The sequence below is a fragment of the Nematostella vectensis genome, chromosome 9 (genome assembly GCF_932526225.1).
Source record: "Nematostella vectensis chromosome 9, jaNemVect1.1, whole genome shotgun sequence".
In the NCBI taxonomy this organism is placed as follows: Eukaryota; Metazoa; Cnidaria; class Anthozoa; order Actiniaria; family Edwardsiidae; genus Nematostella; species Nematostella vectensis.
This window is the reverse complement of record NC_064042.1, coordinates 9,273,557-9,288,620: the sequence shown is the minus strand read 5'-3', so window position 1 is coordinate 9,288,620 and position 15,064 is coordinate 9,273,557. Positions and strand designations below refer to the sequence as shown.

Sequence of the window (15,064 nt, the reverse complement as noted above, 5' to 3'; positions counted from 1 at the left end):
ACAAATTTATGAGTAATAATCCATACAAAAACACCAGATAAACACATTGAACTGATTATCTACCATCAAAAAGCTAAATTTTGCACTTATAGTATATTCAAAGCGTATGTTTAGAGCAGATGCACAATTCACTCTACTTCCCGACGGGTGTCCTTTCAAACAATAAGAGAAACTGACCATGCATGGAAGAATGCCTTATTAATCGAACCCTATGAGTCTGAGAATTTATATACTTTTGTGTGTGGACATTTTTTCCGGGTGGCTACCGAAGATGTCCGGGTTTAGATGGATGTGGTTTTTCGCGATCATCTTCAGTATCAACACACTTGCATGTACGTGAACTAAGAACGTGAACTTCTTATTTAACAAAAATAAATTGGACATGTTAAATGCTTATCTATATTGGTGTTAACTGAAGTACGTCACCAGAGATAATGGCTACAAATAAAGCTAAATAACTCTTCAGACATCAACTACGATAACGTCTTGATAATGTCTCTTTTGATGTATAACAATTCATTTGCCATATGATCACCTCAAAAAGTTTATGGGATTAAATTTGCGTCATACTGCCCTTGTAGGTGCAATGCGTATTACTTCCAAGCCCGAAGACATCACCAAATTACTGCAAGGGACGTTAAACTATAATGTGAGCTGGTACTGGGACATTACCCCACCGGCTACGATATCTGTTCGTGTGGCTGATATTCAATTCAAGAGTGTTAAGATTGGGGTATTGATGGACGGATCCCCTCCAACTCCAGTAGTTTTCACCGATTTTAAATCTCGGTACAGCATCAGTACAGCGACGTTCAACCCCATTACACTGATCATCAAGAACGTGCAGCCTCAAGATGCTGGGGAGTATGCCATGCGCTTGTCAGATGATTTCGGAGATGGTACCTTCGAGGCGTCAAAATTTACCCTGGATGTATTGGGTATTCGCAACAATATTAAGTCGATAAATTTTCATATGTAATCATTATAATTTATTGTTGCTGTTGTTATTATTATCATTATCTTATATTTATTTTTTGCTTTTTTAATGTAGCAATACTACAAGGGTGTTTAGATCTCTGTCGAAGGCACGTACCTAGGACTGGCTTGGGAGGGGGAGGGTACAGTCATAGGTATCGTATGGAAAGACGATGGTGTTTGAGGGTGTTTCTATAACAAAAGACCCACTTTTTGCGGGATGGGGGCACACCCATCGCACCCCCTGTGTACGCGCCTGTGCTGTACACAGGCTGTGATGATTTTGATCGTGCCTTTTTTTCTGATTAAATTTTCTGCTTTGAGCCAAAAGTCGCTTTGAATGTAAACTGAAAAATTGAAACTTACGTTTACTTTAAGTGATCAAAATTATTAAATATTAAAAACAATTGAGATGGATCATTTGCTTTTTTAGCAAAAAAAAGACATCCACTGTCTTCTGAGACATCCATTCAACGCATTATGGTAGAAAATAAATTGTTTTTGCAATAACTATAATAATGCTATTAATTTATGGAGTTACCTTTGATAAGAATTATTAATTTCAAGCTAAGAATTCAGCTCTAGATTTAGTGGTGAAAGGGGTGAGGGATCAAGGGGTCTCACCTCACAACAAACTTTTATGATAAATTGATTCGTTTTCATCAATTTTATCTCGAGTATTCCCCTTTACCCTTAAAGAACCTAGCCGCATTGTCACAAGTTTTTTTCCGGTCGATTACGTAGCAATCTTCGATTTTTTTTAACGGAAAACGCGAAAATTATTGAAAAATGTGAAAGCAGAGTGTTTATTGGAAGTTTCTTTGAGGATGTGATTGATAATTTAGAACGGATGGCCTGTTAAATAGCGCGGATTCTTACAGATTCTTTCGATGTTTTTATCGGCACTCCGGAAGTAAACTGGTGACAATACGGCGTTAATTCCAATGCAACATTATTAGATTTATTGCATCGATAGAATAATCCTTATTGATTGCAGTTCCCCCTAGTGTCACTCATGCAAACATAACGGTCAACAAGACAAACACCGCAGTACTCATGTGCAGCGCCACAGGGAACCCAACACCTAACGTGACCTGGACCAGGAGCGGAAAAGAGGATGTTCTGTGGACTGGGGAGACTCTTACCTTCAGAGATGTCAAGATATCGGACGGGGGGTGCTACGTGTGTACCGCTACTAATAACATCGGGAGTGGAGCAAGTGGTATCGTCTGTCTTACCGTGCAATGTAAGTTGGGGTGTGGTTTGATACTCTTTGAATATTAGACGGATGATTTGTTGCACAGGTAGAAAGACAAATGTGCAAGTAGTTAAAACACAAAATATAAGTATACTGGTATATATTAAAAAATAATGGTGATGCGGAAAACACAAAATATAAGTATACTGTTATATATTAAAAAATAATTGTGATGCGGGGTTATGGATGATTTGCTTTTTCGCCCATCCAATCTGTTATCCTCCATTTCCTCTTACTCTCCCAATAGGATAATCATTTGTTTCATCCTTAAGACATCTCAAGGAAGGAGAAGAATAATGGAGGCAGTTTACAATAAATTACGTTATCCATAGGGGAGTGGAGAGGGATGGGGGCGTTTTTCTTTTTTGGGGGGGAGGGGAGGGGGTGGTGGTGAGTTGTTGAAGACAACACACGCACACTTTCGGTCATTTTTCAGTACACTCTTCAGTACAAGTCCCGCGTGTAATCTCGTTGTCTCTTCTACTATTTCCCTCTTTTGCTTTCAGATAAACCAGTGCACACAAACATCACGGGAGTGGAAAGCTACAACGTTCGTCAATGTGGAGCTGCGATTTCCTTGACCTGTTCAGCGGTTGGTGAACCACAACTGATTACCTACCACCTCTACATGGACAATCTACTGATCAGAAAAAACATTAACGGGATGTTTCACAATATTCTATTAGATTCAGTAGGGATTCATCTCCTCACCTGTGTTCCGATTAATGACGCTGGAGTTGGAGAAAACAGATCTGTGAGCATAAACGTGACCGAAAAATTACCGACAATTTCTATAACACCTTCAAGAGCTACAGTAAATGAGGGGTCAGTGGTTGTGTTTACGTGTTTAGCGATTGGATTCCAGAGCTTCAAGAACTTCTGGAAGAAGGATGGCGTCTTCAGGGGCGATGGGAGCTCTCTTACGTTATCATCTGTCGGGAGGGATGACAGTGGCAACTATACCTGTAACGTCACTAGTACATGTGGGACGACGATGAAAACGGCCTCACTAGATGTCATTTGTGAGTATATCGACGTCAAGCAAAGAAGAAGCCTTTCCTTTCTGTCCTTTTTTGCTTATGAAAATAAGCTTCAATGGAAGTGAGAAAGAAGCTTAAATATATTTGCCTTTTTAAAGTCAAATCCTCTTTACTCTACAGACAAACCAGAAAACACGACCCTTGTGTCCAATTCCACCCTCGGATGCGTTGGCGACATTGTCCTGTTGTCCTGCTCTGCTGACGGCAAACCCTCCGACGTGACGCACTCGCTTGCCTTGGATGGAGAGCATCTACACGCGAGTGAGGCTGGTATTTTTCTAGTTACCCTGGAGAGGCCTGGCTGGAATAACTTCACTTGCATTCCTAGCAATACCGCGGGAAAGGGGGAGGAAGCAGATATCAGCATTTTTGCATCAGGTATGATTAAAGGAGGAGTTTTATTTTGTCCCGAACATACCGTTAAATGATCTAGCGAACGACCGGGGCGTTAATTACATTTCGATGGTCCGAGGGTGGGGGGGAGGGGGGCTTAATAGATAGGAGGCGTTTATTAGAGAGGAGCGTTTTTTTACAAACTATAACAATATAACAAACCCAAGTGCAGTGGGGTTCTAGTCTCAGTCAGATCACACGTTGAATTATAGACTGCGTAGCGGGCTATTCTTGACATTTAGCAATTCTCACTCAGTAGAAGTTAAACCCAGGCTAATTAAATTTATATAACTGAAATTCCTATGTAGTTTGTTTTTAATCTGGGATGGAAGGTGGGGAGGGGGCGGTAAATAGAGTGGGCCGTTTATTAGAGAGGGGCGATCATTGCAAACTTATGTGAGTTTAGGGGGGCGTTCATTAGACAGGAGGCGTTCTTTAGATAGGGGGCGTTTATTAGATCATTAACGGTATGTGTTATATATAATCGTGAACATATGTAGTGGTATAATTGTGGCTTACCATACTCGCTATTTTCTATAAACCGTCTTATTTGCATCGCACAGTGCCTCCGTTGGTTGTCAAGTTTCCCTCAAGCGAGGTTACGATTATGGAGGGCCATCCAGCCAAGTTAATGTGTAACGTCACTGGCTCACCAGTTCCAAACGCGACTTGGTACAAACTAGGCTTTGAAAGATGGTATCACAGTGGGCCGATGCTTGTTCTGTCAAAGAAAAACGACGCAGGCAGCTACAGATGTATTGCCACTAATGAAGCTGTCTGCAAGAACACGTCTACCTCAGATTGGATCAATGTCACTTTCAAATGTAAGCACATGTGTGTGGATTTCTGATTAGACCACCATTCACTTCAAAACCATCTAGTGAAGTCCAGTGCACGATGCGTGCTAGGGTCCTAGCTGGGAGGTCACGTGACTGGGTGACGTCGTCAGGCTCTAGTAGTTCAGCCTCGCTGTCGTGCGTGTTGGATGATCTTGAGCCTGACACTCTGTACGAGGTGGAGGTCACCGTGTCGGTGCGGGCAGACACGAGGCGTGACACGGTGTACATCAGGACCACCCCCAAAGGTACGTGTGCTAATCATCAGGACCACCCCAGCAGTACGGGTGCTAGTCACGTGATCCTCAGTGCAACCCCCACTGGTATGTGTGCTAGTCATGTGACCATCAGTACCACTCTCACAGTACGTAAGCTAGTCACGTGATGCTCAGTACAACCACCACAGGTATGTGTGCTAGTCACGTGACCATCAGTACCACCCCCACAGGTACGTGTGCTAGTCACGTGATCCTCAGTACCACCCACAGGTACGTGTGCTAAATACGTTATGGCGATGACGAGAGTGATAATGATGATCTTGATTGTGCCGATGTAATTAATGACGATGGTTGAGGAAAAGGGTGGAGATGATGAAATGATGAGATAGATGGTAACAGGGCCAAGGGGCGGATCTGGCTTTTTGCCAAGGTTGTGGTGGAGGTTGGCTGGTTGGCTGGTTTGGGGAGGTAACCCTAAATTTTCGTAATAACTGTGACACAAGTCACTTGGCGGCCCAAGAGGGAGGGGGAGGGGGGGGGGGGGGGGGGGGGGTGAAGGCCCTGAACCCGCTCCATAGATCTGCTACTGAGTAATAATGATATCATGATGTCATTGTTCTGGCTGTCGTGGTAACAATAAAGACTTTTCTTTGTTTTCAGCCGTCAAGATTGAGGGCCAGGACTCGGCCATTGTTGGTCTCGCTGTGGTGGTCGCCATCTTGGTCTTGGTCATCATTGGGCTGATAGCCTACGTCATGTGGCTAAAACGAGCAGGTGAGTTTGGTAATATAAGGCACACATACTCTTTGACAATCATGCGAACTATCAAGACTCCGTGTTCTACAGTCGAAAATTGGGTTAATTAAAAAATCCGCGAGCATTGAAATTATTTTATAGGCCAATGTGGGAAAAGGGTTTATCGCAGTAGCAGTAGTATCATATGGAAAATGTTGAATATTTGACGAGCTTTCAATATGAGATGATAACCCACTTTTTGGCGGTATTGTATAGTTCCAGAAAATATCCATACCCCCCCCCCCCTCCATTGAGGGGATTCGAAATTCCAGGGGGGTGGGGGGTTCAAACGCCCAGGAATTTCCAGGTGAGGAGGGGGGGGTCAAATGCCCTTTTTCCTTAACATTTACTGTATTTATATTTTTCCCGGGGGTTGGGAATTCCAGAGGTGTGGGGGTCATACCTCCGACACCCTCAATAAGGGGGGTATGAATATTTCATGGAACTACACATTTTAGCTACGCGCCTGTAGATGAAAGCTTATGGGAATAAAGGATCAGTTTTGACTTTGTTTTTTTTATTTCTACTCTTAGGAAAAAAGTCAAAAAGAGACAGGTAAACATATGGATTATTTCAGTGATATTGAAAACTGCTCAACAGACAACTATGACTGGCGGCTGACGGTAATGTTTTTGTTTTGCAGAACTCTCGAACATGCTGATAACACAGGCTTCTCACCTGAGGTAACGTTGTGCTCAATTCTTATATTGGTTGGACATTTCTCTTATTTTGATTGTTTGTTATAGCAAATACCAATGCAAGGGACTCCGTTTAACTACCAAGCACAGGATAAAGCCATGGAATACCAGGTAGCTCAGGATGCCATGCGTGACAACATCCCAAACTACGAGGACGTCACGCAAGGGGAAAATTTCACGCAACACGCCTCGGAGGACACAACACCACGTGGTCATCATTCTGAGCAGTGTGCAACCGTAACGCAAGGGGACAATATCACGCAATATGGAGCCATGGGTGGGTTTCCGTCACGTGATTTAGACATTCTGGCCAATCAGCAAAATAATGCCATCGTTGGCACGACAAGCAAGGTGGCAACTAACAACGCTTGTCACAAAGGCGAGGCAAGCTATGAGAACATAAGAAAACGAGGTTTACCACCAACAGTATACCAATCTCTGCAGACAATAAAACAACAGAGCGAGAATGCGCAGTACGCCTCGTTGAATCTTGGGACACGCATAGCGACCATGCCTGGTGATAGGGACGGGAGGGGAGTGGGTTCATTGAAAAGTGGGAGTGAGTACCAGGAGTTGGACAGAGCTGCCGTCTCGTATTCGTGTTATGAGCAGATTGGCCCGAATAAAACAACAAGCACGTGACATAAACAATAAATTATAATTGATAGAGAAGTTTGCTTATCCGAGTGTATAGATTAATGTTAATGTGATGCATGTATAGAATGAATAAATCCTTAACCGCGGCACTAGTGTTTACAAGAAATACCCGCCCAATTCCATGGCCTGCCGATTTTTTTTTTACATTGCTTATTTGTCGGTACATGTCGTACGTCGGTACATGTCGTACGTCGGTACATGTTGTATGTCGGTAGATGTTGTATGTCTGATAATGTTACATGTTGTATGTCGGTACAGTTGCCGCCATTCTGGTAGCTTTTAGTCCCAGCACCCCTATTTTGGAAATACTGGCGAAATCCACATGAGGTGAAACTCACTAGGAATTGATTGCTACCATAATTTCCTTTCGCAATGGGAAGCTGAAAGCTGTCTTGAAAGACACACTAATGACTTTCCATTTACCCGCAACAACTTTGTTACAAGATTCTAAGGCTGAGATCTACGCGATGGTTGGGTGAAGGGCCGATTTTTCCTTTCACATACCGAAGCAGGGGCACGAAAAATACCATCTTGTTGTCAATGCTCTTGCACCGACGATAGATCCGACCAATCGGTGCGTATGCCACGCATTTCAGATTGCAAATTTTTCATTGCAAGTACCTCAACATTATAACATATTTACTTATCATGCAAAGCAGTGGCACAAGACATCGAAAGGGCGAAAGATATAGGATTGTCTTTAGTCTCGCATGTGCTAATTTTTCCAAAGATTTTAATACGAACAGGATTCAAGCTTATTTCAAAACAATAGAAAGGCGGAACTGTAAAATACATATCAAATATTTCTAAGGGGCTAGATTTCAATGCTTCAATCACACTTGGAGTTCTCTTAACAAATTTCAATTACCGGAAATTATACGCTTCCCTTAGATTTTTAGCGCAAAACAGCTGTTTACAAAATCATATCGGAAAAAGACAACTATCCACTGTTAAGAGCGGAAAAAAATTCGTATGACAGGAAAATAAAGCAAGTGCAAAGTTGAAAATGTGAAAAGGAAAAAAGCCATAAAGATCAAAAGATGCACAGTGTTACCAGCCCAAGGGACGAGCTGTGAAGAGGTCCAAAAAGAAAAGATTGGAAACTTAAAATACCGACCTTGCAATAATAAGTCACATTGGTCGGTTGTATGCAAATGCAGCTAATTTTTGCAATTTTTGTATGTAACACTACGAAATACATTAAGGACCTAGATAATGGTGTCCTAAGATGGGGACTGCAACTGAAAAAACGGCTTTAAGATCGCAATAATGATGTTCTAAATCATGAAAAAAAGAGATAAGGGGGGGGGTTCAGTCCCTCCCTCTCCACGTCCCCTGTCAAAGGGCATCACTAACGTCACCATTAACTAGACACTACTTAAAGTCGTTATAAACTCGGCATAATCGTCAGAAGACGATCAGGGGGTGGGGCACTGGGGGCATGCGCCCCCCAATACTTTCGAAAATTATAAGGAAATGACCAGAATGGGCGTGGCTGTGCCCCCCCCCCAATATTTTCCTTATGTTTCTGCCCCCTCCCCAATCTGGATGATGAACTCATAGAATGTAGCTTTCTTTCTTCAGCTCTTATCGACTCATGGGGCGTACGACGTTTGCAACCATCCCAACAGGGAGCAGTGATAGCCACGAGTCCAGAAAAGCGCTTACCTGGTCTATCATCTTCCTCGCTGAAGGACTCTTAGCTATCTTTCTGAACATGCTGACACTTGTAGCATTCGCGGTCAACACCAATCTACGCAAGCGCAGTCTGTATCTGTTGATAAATCTCTCATTCGCTGACATGTTGGTCGGTGTCGGCACGATTGGAATTTCAGTAACAATGCTCACAACCCGCGAAATGTACTATTTTGAGCACCCCAACGATGTTTTTAAGCCGGCAGAGATGACCGACATGGCTGCAACAGCTGCTTCAATGTTGGGCCTTGCATTAATGTCTCTGGAGCGGATGTACGCCGCACTGGCCCCCTTCAAGCACCGTGTCCTCCCCGTACGGGTCTACATCATTGGAATAGTGTTACCCTGGTTTGGTTCGGTGTCAGCGTTAGTGCTCTACACAGCCTCGCGACTCTACTTTATCTACGTCACCTTAGTAGCTGTCATAGCGGATCTGTCTCTGGTCTGCGTGTGCTATACGGTGACTATTATTAGTGTCAAACGCAGCGCGCATTCAGTCGCTCCACATGGCCCGCAACAGAGAGAACACGAGCTTATTAAGACTGCCCTTTTAGTAACAAGTCTGTCTGTCATCTCGTGGATCCCCTCTATCATCTGGCAGGTTCACGAGGGCAAAGTAGATAACAACTGGGACGCATATGCTCTTTTTGGACGTTATGTAAACTCTTTTGTAAACCCAGTTGTGTACATCTTAAGAATGAAGGATTTCAGGCGAGCTATAGCCAAATGCGGGCGTAGACATCATCGACTTGTCGTTCCCAAAGGCACCTGTAACAGATAATTTCCCACGCCGTCATCAATTACTCCCAATCGCTAAACCAAGAAAAACGTCGCCCCAACGATGGCGGCGCAAGTCAAGAAGTCTTTTCCGCTAATAACGATAGCGATTGTTCACCACATTTTTGGAAGCAGTTTGTCTCCGTCGGTGGCTAAGTGTTTAGCTTTGCCTAAGTTCAGGATGGCGTGCCTCAGCAGTATCCTTTGACCTCTCTTCATCGTCGTCTCTATCGATGTCTTTAGCCGCTCGACATCAGCCAATCTTAAGTACGGGTTGACATCAGCCAATCTGATGTACGGGTTGACATCAGCCAATCTGATGTACGGGTTGACATCAGCCAATCTGATGTACGGGTTGACATCAGCCAATCTGATGTACGGGTTGACATAAGCCAATCTGATGTACGGGTTGACATCAGCCAATCTGATGTACGGGTTGACATAAGCCAATCGGATGTACGGGTTGACATCAGCCAATCTGATGTACGGGTTGACATCAGCCAATCGGATGTACGGGTTGACATCAGCCAATCTTAAGTACGGGTTGACATCAGCCAATCGGATGTACGGGTTGACATCAGCCAATCTTAAGTACGGGTTGACATCAGCCAATCTGATGTACGGGTTGACATCAGCCAATCTGATGTACGGGTTGACATCAGCCAATCTGATGTACGGGTTGACATCAGCCAATCTGATGTACGGGTTGACATCAGCCAATCTGATGTACGGGTTGACATAAGCCAATCTGATGTACGGGTTGACATCAGCCAATCTGATGTACGGGTTGACATAAGCCAATCGGATGTACGGGTTGACATCAGCCAATCTGATGTACGGGTCGACATCAGCCAATCGGATGTACGGGTTGACATCAGCCAATCTGATGTACGGGTTGACATAAGCCAATCTGATGTACGGGTTGACATAAGCCAATCTGATGTACGGGTTTACATCGGCCAATCTTAAGTACGGGGTGACATAAGCCAATCTGATGTACGGGTTGACATCAGCCAATCTGATGTACGGGTTAACATAAGCCAATCTGATGTACGGGTTGACATCAGCCTATCGGATGTGCGGGTTGACATCAGCCAATCTGATGTACGGGTTAACATCAGCCAATCTGATGTACGGGTTGACATCAGCCAATCTGATGTACGAGTTGACATAAGCCAATCTGATGTACGGGTTGAAATCAGCCAATCGGATGTACGGGTTGACATCAGCCAATCTGATGTACGGGTTGACATAAGCCAATCGGATGTACGGGTTGACATCAGCCAATCTGATGTACGGGTTGACATCAGCCAATCTGATGTACGGGTTGACATAAGCCAATCTGATGTACGGGTTGACATCAGCCAATCTGATGTACGGGTTGACATAAGCCAATCGGATGCACGGGTTGACATCAGCCAATCGGATGTGCGGGTTGACACCAGCCAATCTGATGTACGGGTTGACATCAGCCAATCTGATGTACGGGTTGACATCAGCCAATCTGATGTACGAGTTGACATAAGCCAATCTGATGTACGGGTTGAAATCAGCCAATCGGATGTACGGGTTGACATCAGCCAATCTGATGTACGGGTTGACATAAGCCAATCGGATGTACGGGTTGACATCAGCCAATCTGATGTACGGGTTGACATCAGCCAATCTGATGTACGGGTTGACATAAGCTAATCTGATGTACGGGTTGACATCAGCCAATCTGATGTACGGGTTGACATAAGCCAATCGGATGCACGGGTTGACATCAGCCAATCTGATGTACGGGTTGACATAAGCCTATTTGATGTACGGGTTGACATAAGCCAATCTGATGTACGGGTTGACATCAGCCAATCCGATGTACGGGTTGACATCAGCCAATTTGATGTACGGGTTGACATAAGCCAATCGGATGTACGGGTTGACATCAGCCAATCTGATGTACGGGTTGACATCAGCCAATCTGATGTACGGGTTGACATCAGCCAATCGGATGTACGGGTTGACATAAGCCAATCTGATATACGTCTGACGATAACAGCAAGAAAAAAAAACGGGGGTGGATGGGGTAGCAAAAAAATGCTTTGTTTTAATCCGTAGGCACATTCGAATGAGTTTTGCGAACATATCCCCCAGTCTTTGAGGGATCGGCCAAAGAAACGCATCATCAACAACAACAAACCAAATGGTTATGTACATTTTATACCCAACTTCAAGTAAGTGTTAATTAAAAAACACACATTCAGAATTCTGAATTATTTATAAGCTTAGGGTCACATGACCAGGTCAAGGGAATCCTGCATCCTTGAGCTTGGTAACCAGGTCATCAACAGTCTCGACTTTAATTCCAGCCTCGCGGACAGGGGGGTCCTGCACGTTAAGGATCTGTATCCGGGGGGTTACATCAACTCCAAGATCCTCTGGAGTCTTTTTATCTATCTTCTTTTTCTTCGCTTTCTGCAAAACAATGTAACACTGCCGTTAAAGAAGTGCATCGTAACATAACAGGCATAAGGAATACTCTTCAATCTTTGCCAATTTGATATGCATTGTAATAAAGCTTATGAGGAAATGACTTGCAATTGCATTTGCAGCATTTTTTTTTAAATCTCTTCAATATTTTGACTATTCGCACACACGAATGAAGGGATTTTCAATAAAAAATAAGCCAAGGTGGGTTGCTAAATGGCCCCCTTTTAGCCCACAGTTTAGATGCTTTTTGTAGAATAATTCAATAAAAGTGATATAAATAAATAAATTAAATCTACCATGATATTTGGGAGGGTCGCGTAGCGTGGCTCATTCAACCTGAAATATAATGTAAATGTTAGTGAATGTTCATGGGCCTGAGTCAAAAGTATTTATACTTTGATAAGCTCCCAAAAGCCAAAATAATTCGTCCTACCTCAAATCAGTAGAGACAACACAAGGAAGTTTGACAGTGATAGTCTCTAGGCCTCCATCAATCTCCCTAACAACATCCAATTTCCCATCTTTGGGCTCTAACTTGGATGCATACATGGCCTAAGGAAGAGAGACATCAACAACAATGCAATAACAAAATGTCTTTTTGTCAAAGTGAAGAAAAAGCATGATGTATCATGAACACATTTCTATTCAACTCTATTCACATATGAACACATTTCTATTCAAATCAGAATTAAAAAGCAAATAGTTTCAAGATTACAATTCGGGTAAGAGGTAAAAGTCTGGTATTTGTATGGATATAATTTCAGGCCCAGGTATTGCTTTGGGTGGTTTATTTGTATCATCAGTAACCTTTTTGGTATAGAACTCCAGGTAATTGTGGGAATAGTATGAGGATACAAACTTGTTCTGTTGGGCCCCATGTCATGCTCATAGCTGCAGATCAATCATCATATTTTTTTTACTTTACATTGCTTCAACAGCTCCAAGGCCTTTTGAAGTGATGCTAAAATAATAGTAGTCCATACCTGTGGCCAGTTTAGGATAGCAGAAAGCATTTGACTTGTCTGATTACAATCATCATCAATCGCCTGCAATGAAAAAATCAAATAAGGTAATGATTATCTACTGTATGATAAGATGCAGTAGTCTGTCATGATCAGACAGCAATACGCCTAGAGGCTACTTACAACACACAAATGTGTGTCTTTTGTCAACAAGGCTATACCAAACACCCAAAACTAGGTACGAATCAAAACTACTATACCTCAAAGAGATGTGCACTTTGGAAAAATATAGAGTACAAACCTGTTTGCCAAGAATGACCAGTCCTGGCTGTTCTTGCTCTACTACTTTAGCAAGTAGTTTTGCCACAGCAAGAGGTTGCAGTCCCTCATACTCCTTGTCTCCTAGAACCACATGGACTCCTCTGTCGGCACCCATGGCCAATGCAGTGCGAAGTGTTTCCTAGAAATAACAAACACATACACATTGTCCAATACACTTAAGGAAACAAATTATGTATAGTAATAGCTTGTACACTATAAGTCTAGTGTGTGTTGAGAGTTTTAGGGTTTGCATGAAGTTGTTGTGTGTTTGTGTTGAGTGACTATGTTATACAAGCTACAAATCAATGCAAGGTTTAAAAGGTATGTAGTAGGCCTCTGTCAAACAGAGTAGTTGTGCTGACATTCTGAGCGTTAGCCCTCCACCTTTAATTAGAAGAAGAGCTACAATGACACTTAAAATGTCAGTGCAACTTGTCTGTTTAACAGAAGGATACAACATACTTTTTCAAATTCTGTTGATTTATAGCTTTCTAAACCAGGCCTATGCAGACCATCTAGTTTTTCAACAGCTTGTCTGTAGTCTTTCTAGTTATACCATATGCTATAAAAAGCTGTGTTGTTTTGCAAAGTTATGGCATTGTGTGGTAATAAAGATCCCTATTAGTTGTTGTCGATAATGACCTCACTCTTGGCAGGCCCGCAGCTCACAGCCACTATCTCAGATGCAATTTTCTTTTCTTTTAATCTGACAGCCTAGATGGCAAAACAGAAATAAATAACAAATAAAGGTTGAACAATCAATCAACCATCTCCACTAACTTGATAAATTATAATAAAGACATTGCCTTTTGGAATTAATTTGCCATTGCCTTCAGAAATCTACATTAACGTGGTTAATCAAATCTAGCCATAGTCTCCCTAAATTTTTTGCTACTGAAAAGCCGGCGTTTCAATCAATTCCATCCCTTTCACCCCTATGGTCCTGGGAAAGGGCGGGGTTAACATGGGAGTTTAGAGCACTTTTGCATGACAATCTGTCCTGACTGGGTAGTGGACATGACAATGTTTGACTTTTAAACTTGTTACTACCCTGGGAGATTGAGGAAAAACAGGCACTGGCTCATTTCAAAGGGCTTAAATGTCATTTTTGTTGTACAGTTTGCACCCCAAGGGGTAGGGGCATTTAACTGCACTTTCGCCCCAAGGAGTGGACCCTTTTTTATGTTTTGTTCATGGTTAAAGTCTAATCACCTGGGACGGGGGGAACATTGGGGGTCTAATTATCGCAATACGGCACAAAACTTTTAAAAATACAGCAATACCACAGAAGAGTATGCGCGACACCCTGACATTTCCCAGGTTTCCCCTAGACTATCATGTACCACGGTCCCCACACCACAGGACTAAAATCTTGCATCTCGCAGTGTTTTGAAATACCGCATCGCTGCTTGTTTTTTGCTCTTTTACCGCAATATCGTACAAAAAAGGCCAACACCGCAACGCCTCAAACCCCAATGTCCAATGGTGGTGGAGGTTTAAAATGACTATTGCATTATCCATAAGTTATATATTTTTATCAACGTGTCAGGGAAATCAAACAAGAATCTAGACGATAAGAGAACAAAAATCAAACCAATAGCTCCAGCGTAATGTTTTTTTTCTATGAGGTTACTATCTCAGATTATTCATTTCAATAATCCCATTAAAATATTTTTATCAAACCAAGTTACACAACGACAACTGACCTCTTCTACAGCGATTTCGTCAAATGGGTTCATGCTATGTTTGACTCCATCCGTCACGACACCAGTTTTATCCGGCTTCACACGAATCTACGAAAAAGAAAACGTTAAGACGCAGTGTGTAAGGGAAGACTAACACGTGAATTTGTACCTTAACGGCGTAATCGATCACTCTTTTGCATCCTACTAGTACTCGCAAAGACGCCATCTTGGCTTTGCGTGAAGAAGAAAGGACGGCTGCGCATGCTCAACATCTGATGACTG

At 42.8% G+C, this 15,064-nt stretch overlaps 3 protein-coding genes across 4 annotated transcripts; 2 read left to right on the top strand and 1 right to left on the bottom strand.

Annotated features, from left to right (window-relative positions):
- The first annotated feature begins 27 nt into the window (after positions 1-27).
- On the top strand, positions 28-6,956 carry LOC116614032 (hemicentin-1). Its single transcript, XM_048732612.1, has 10 exons — positions 28-332; positions 582-938; positions 1,973-2,221; positions 2,740-3,255; positions 3,394-3,651; positions 4,230-4,490; positions 5,381-5,494; positions 6,049-6,070; positions 6,159-6,198; positions 6,262-6,956. The coding sequence occupies exons 1-10, from the start codon at positions 212-214 to the stop codon at positions 6,853-6,855; spliced, it is 2,532 nt and encodes an 843-aa protein (XP_048588569.1). The 5' UTR covers positions 28-211; the 3' UTR covers positions 6,856-6,956.
- LOC5504858 (electron transfer flavoprotein subunit beta) lies at positions 4,588-15,060 on the bottom strand. Of its 2 annotated transcripts, XM_048732618.1 has the most exons (9): positions 14,952-15,060; positions 14,804-14,890; positions 13,740-13,811; positions 13,078-13,236; positions 12,798-12,860; positions 12,248-12,366; positions 12,111-12,150; positions 11,617-11,799; positions 4,588-4,604 (listed from the first exon to the last, which is right to left on the bottom strand). In XM_048732618.1, exons 1-8 carry the CDS (start codon positions 15,006-15,008, stop codon positions 11,629-11,631), a joined length of 768 nt encoding a protein of 255 aa, XP_048588575.1. In that variant the 5' UTR covers positions 15,009-15,060; the 3' UTR covers positions 4,588-4,604; positions 11,617-11,628. The 2 variants fall into 2 exon arrangements, with proteins under 2 accessions (XP_048588575.1, XP_001625721.2); XM_001625671.3 differs by lacking the exon at positions 4,588-4,604 and having other exon boundaries at positions 11,529-11,799.
- Positions 8,468-9,346, top strand: LOC116610381 (5-hydroxytryptamine receptor 4-like). Its single transcript, XM_032371247.2, has one exon. It carries the CDS (start codon positions 8,468-8,470, stop codon positions 9,344-9,346), a length of 879 nt encoding a protein of 292 aa, XP_032227138.2.
- Positions 15,061-15,064: the final 4 nt, after the last annotated feature.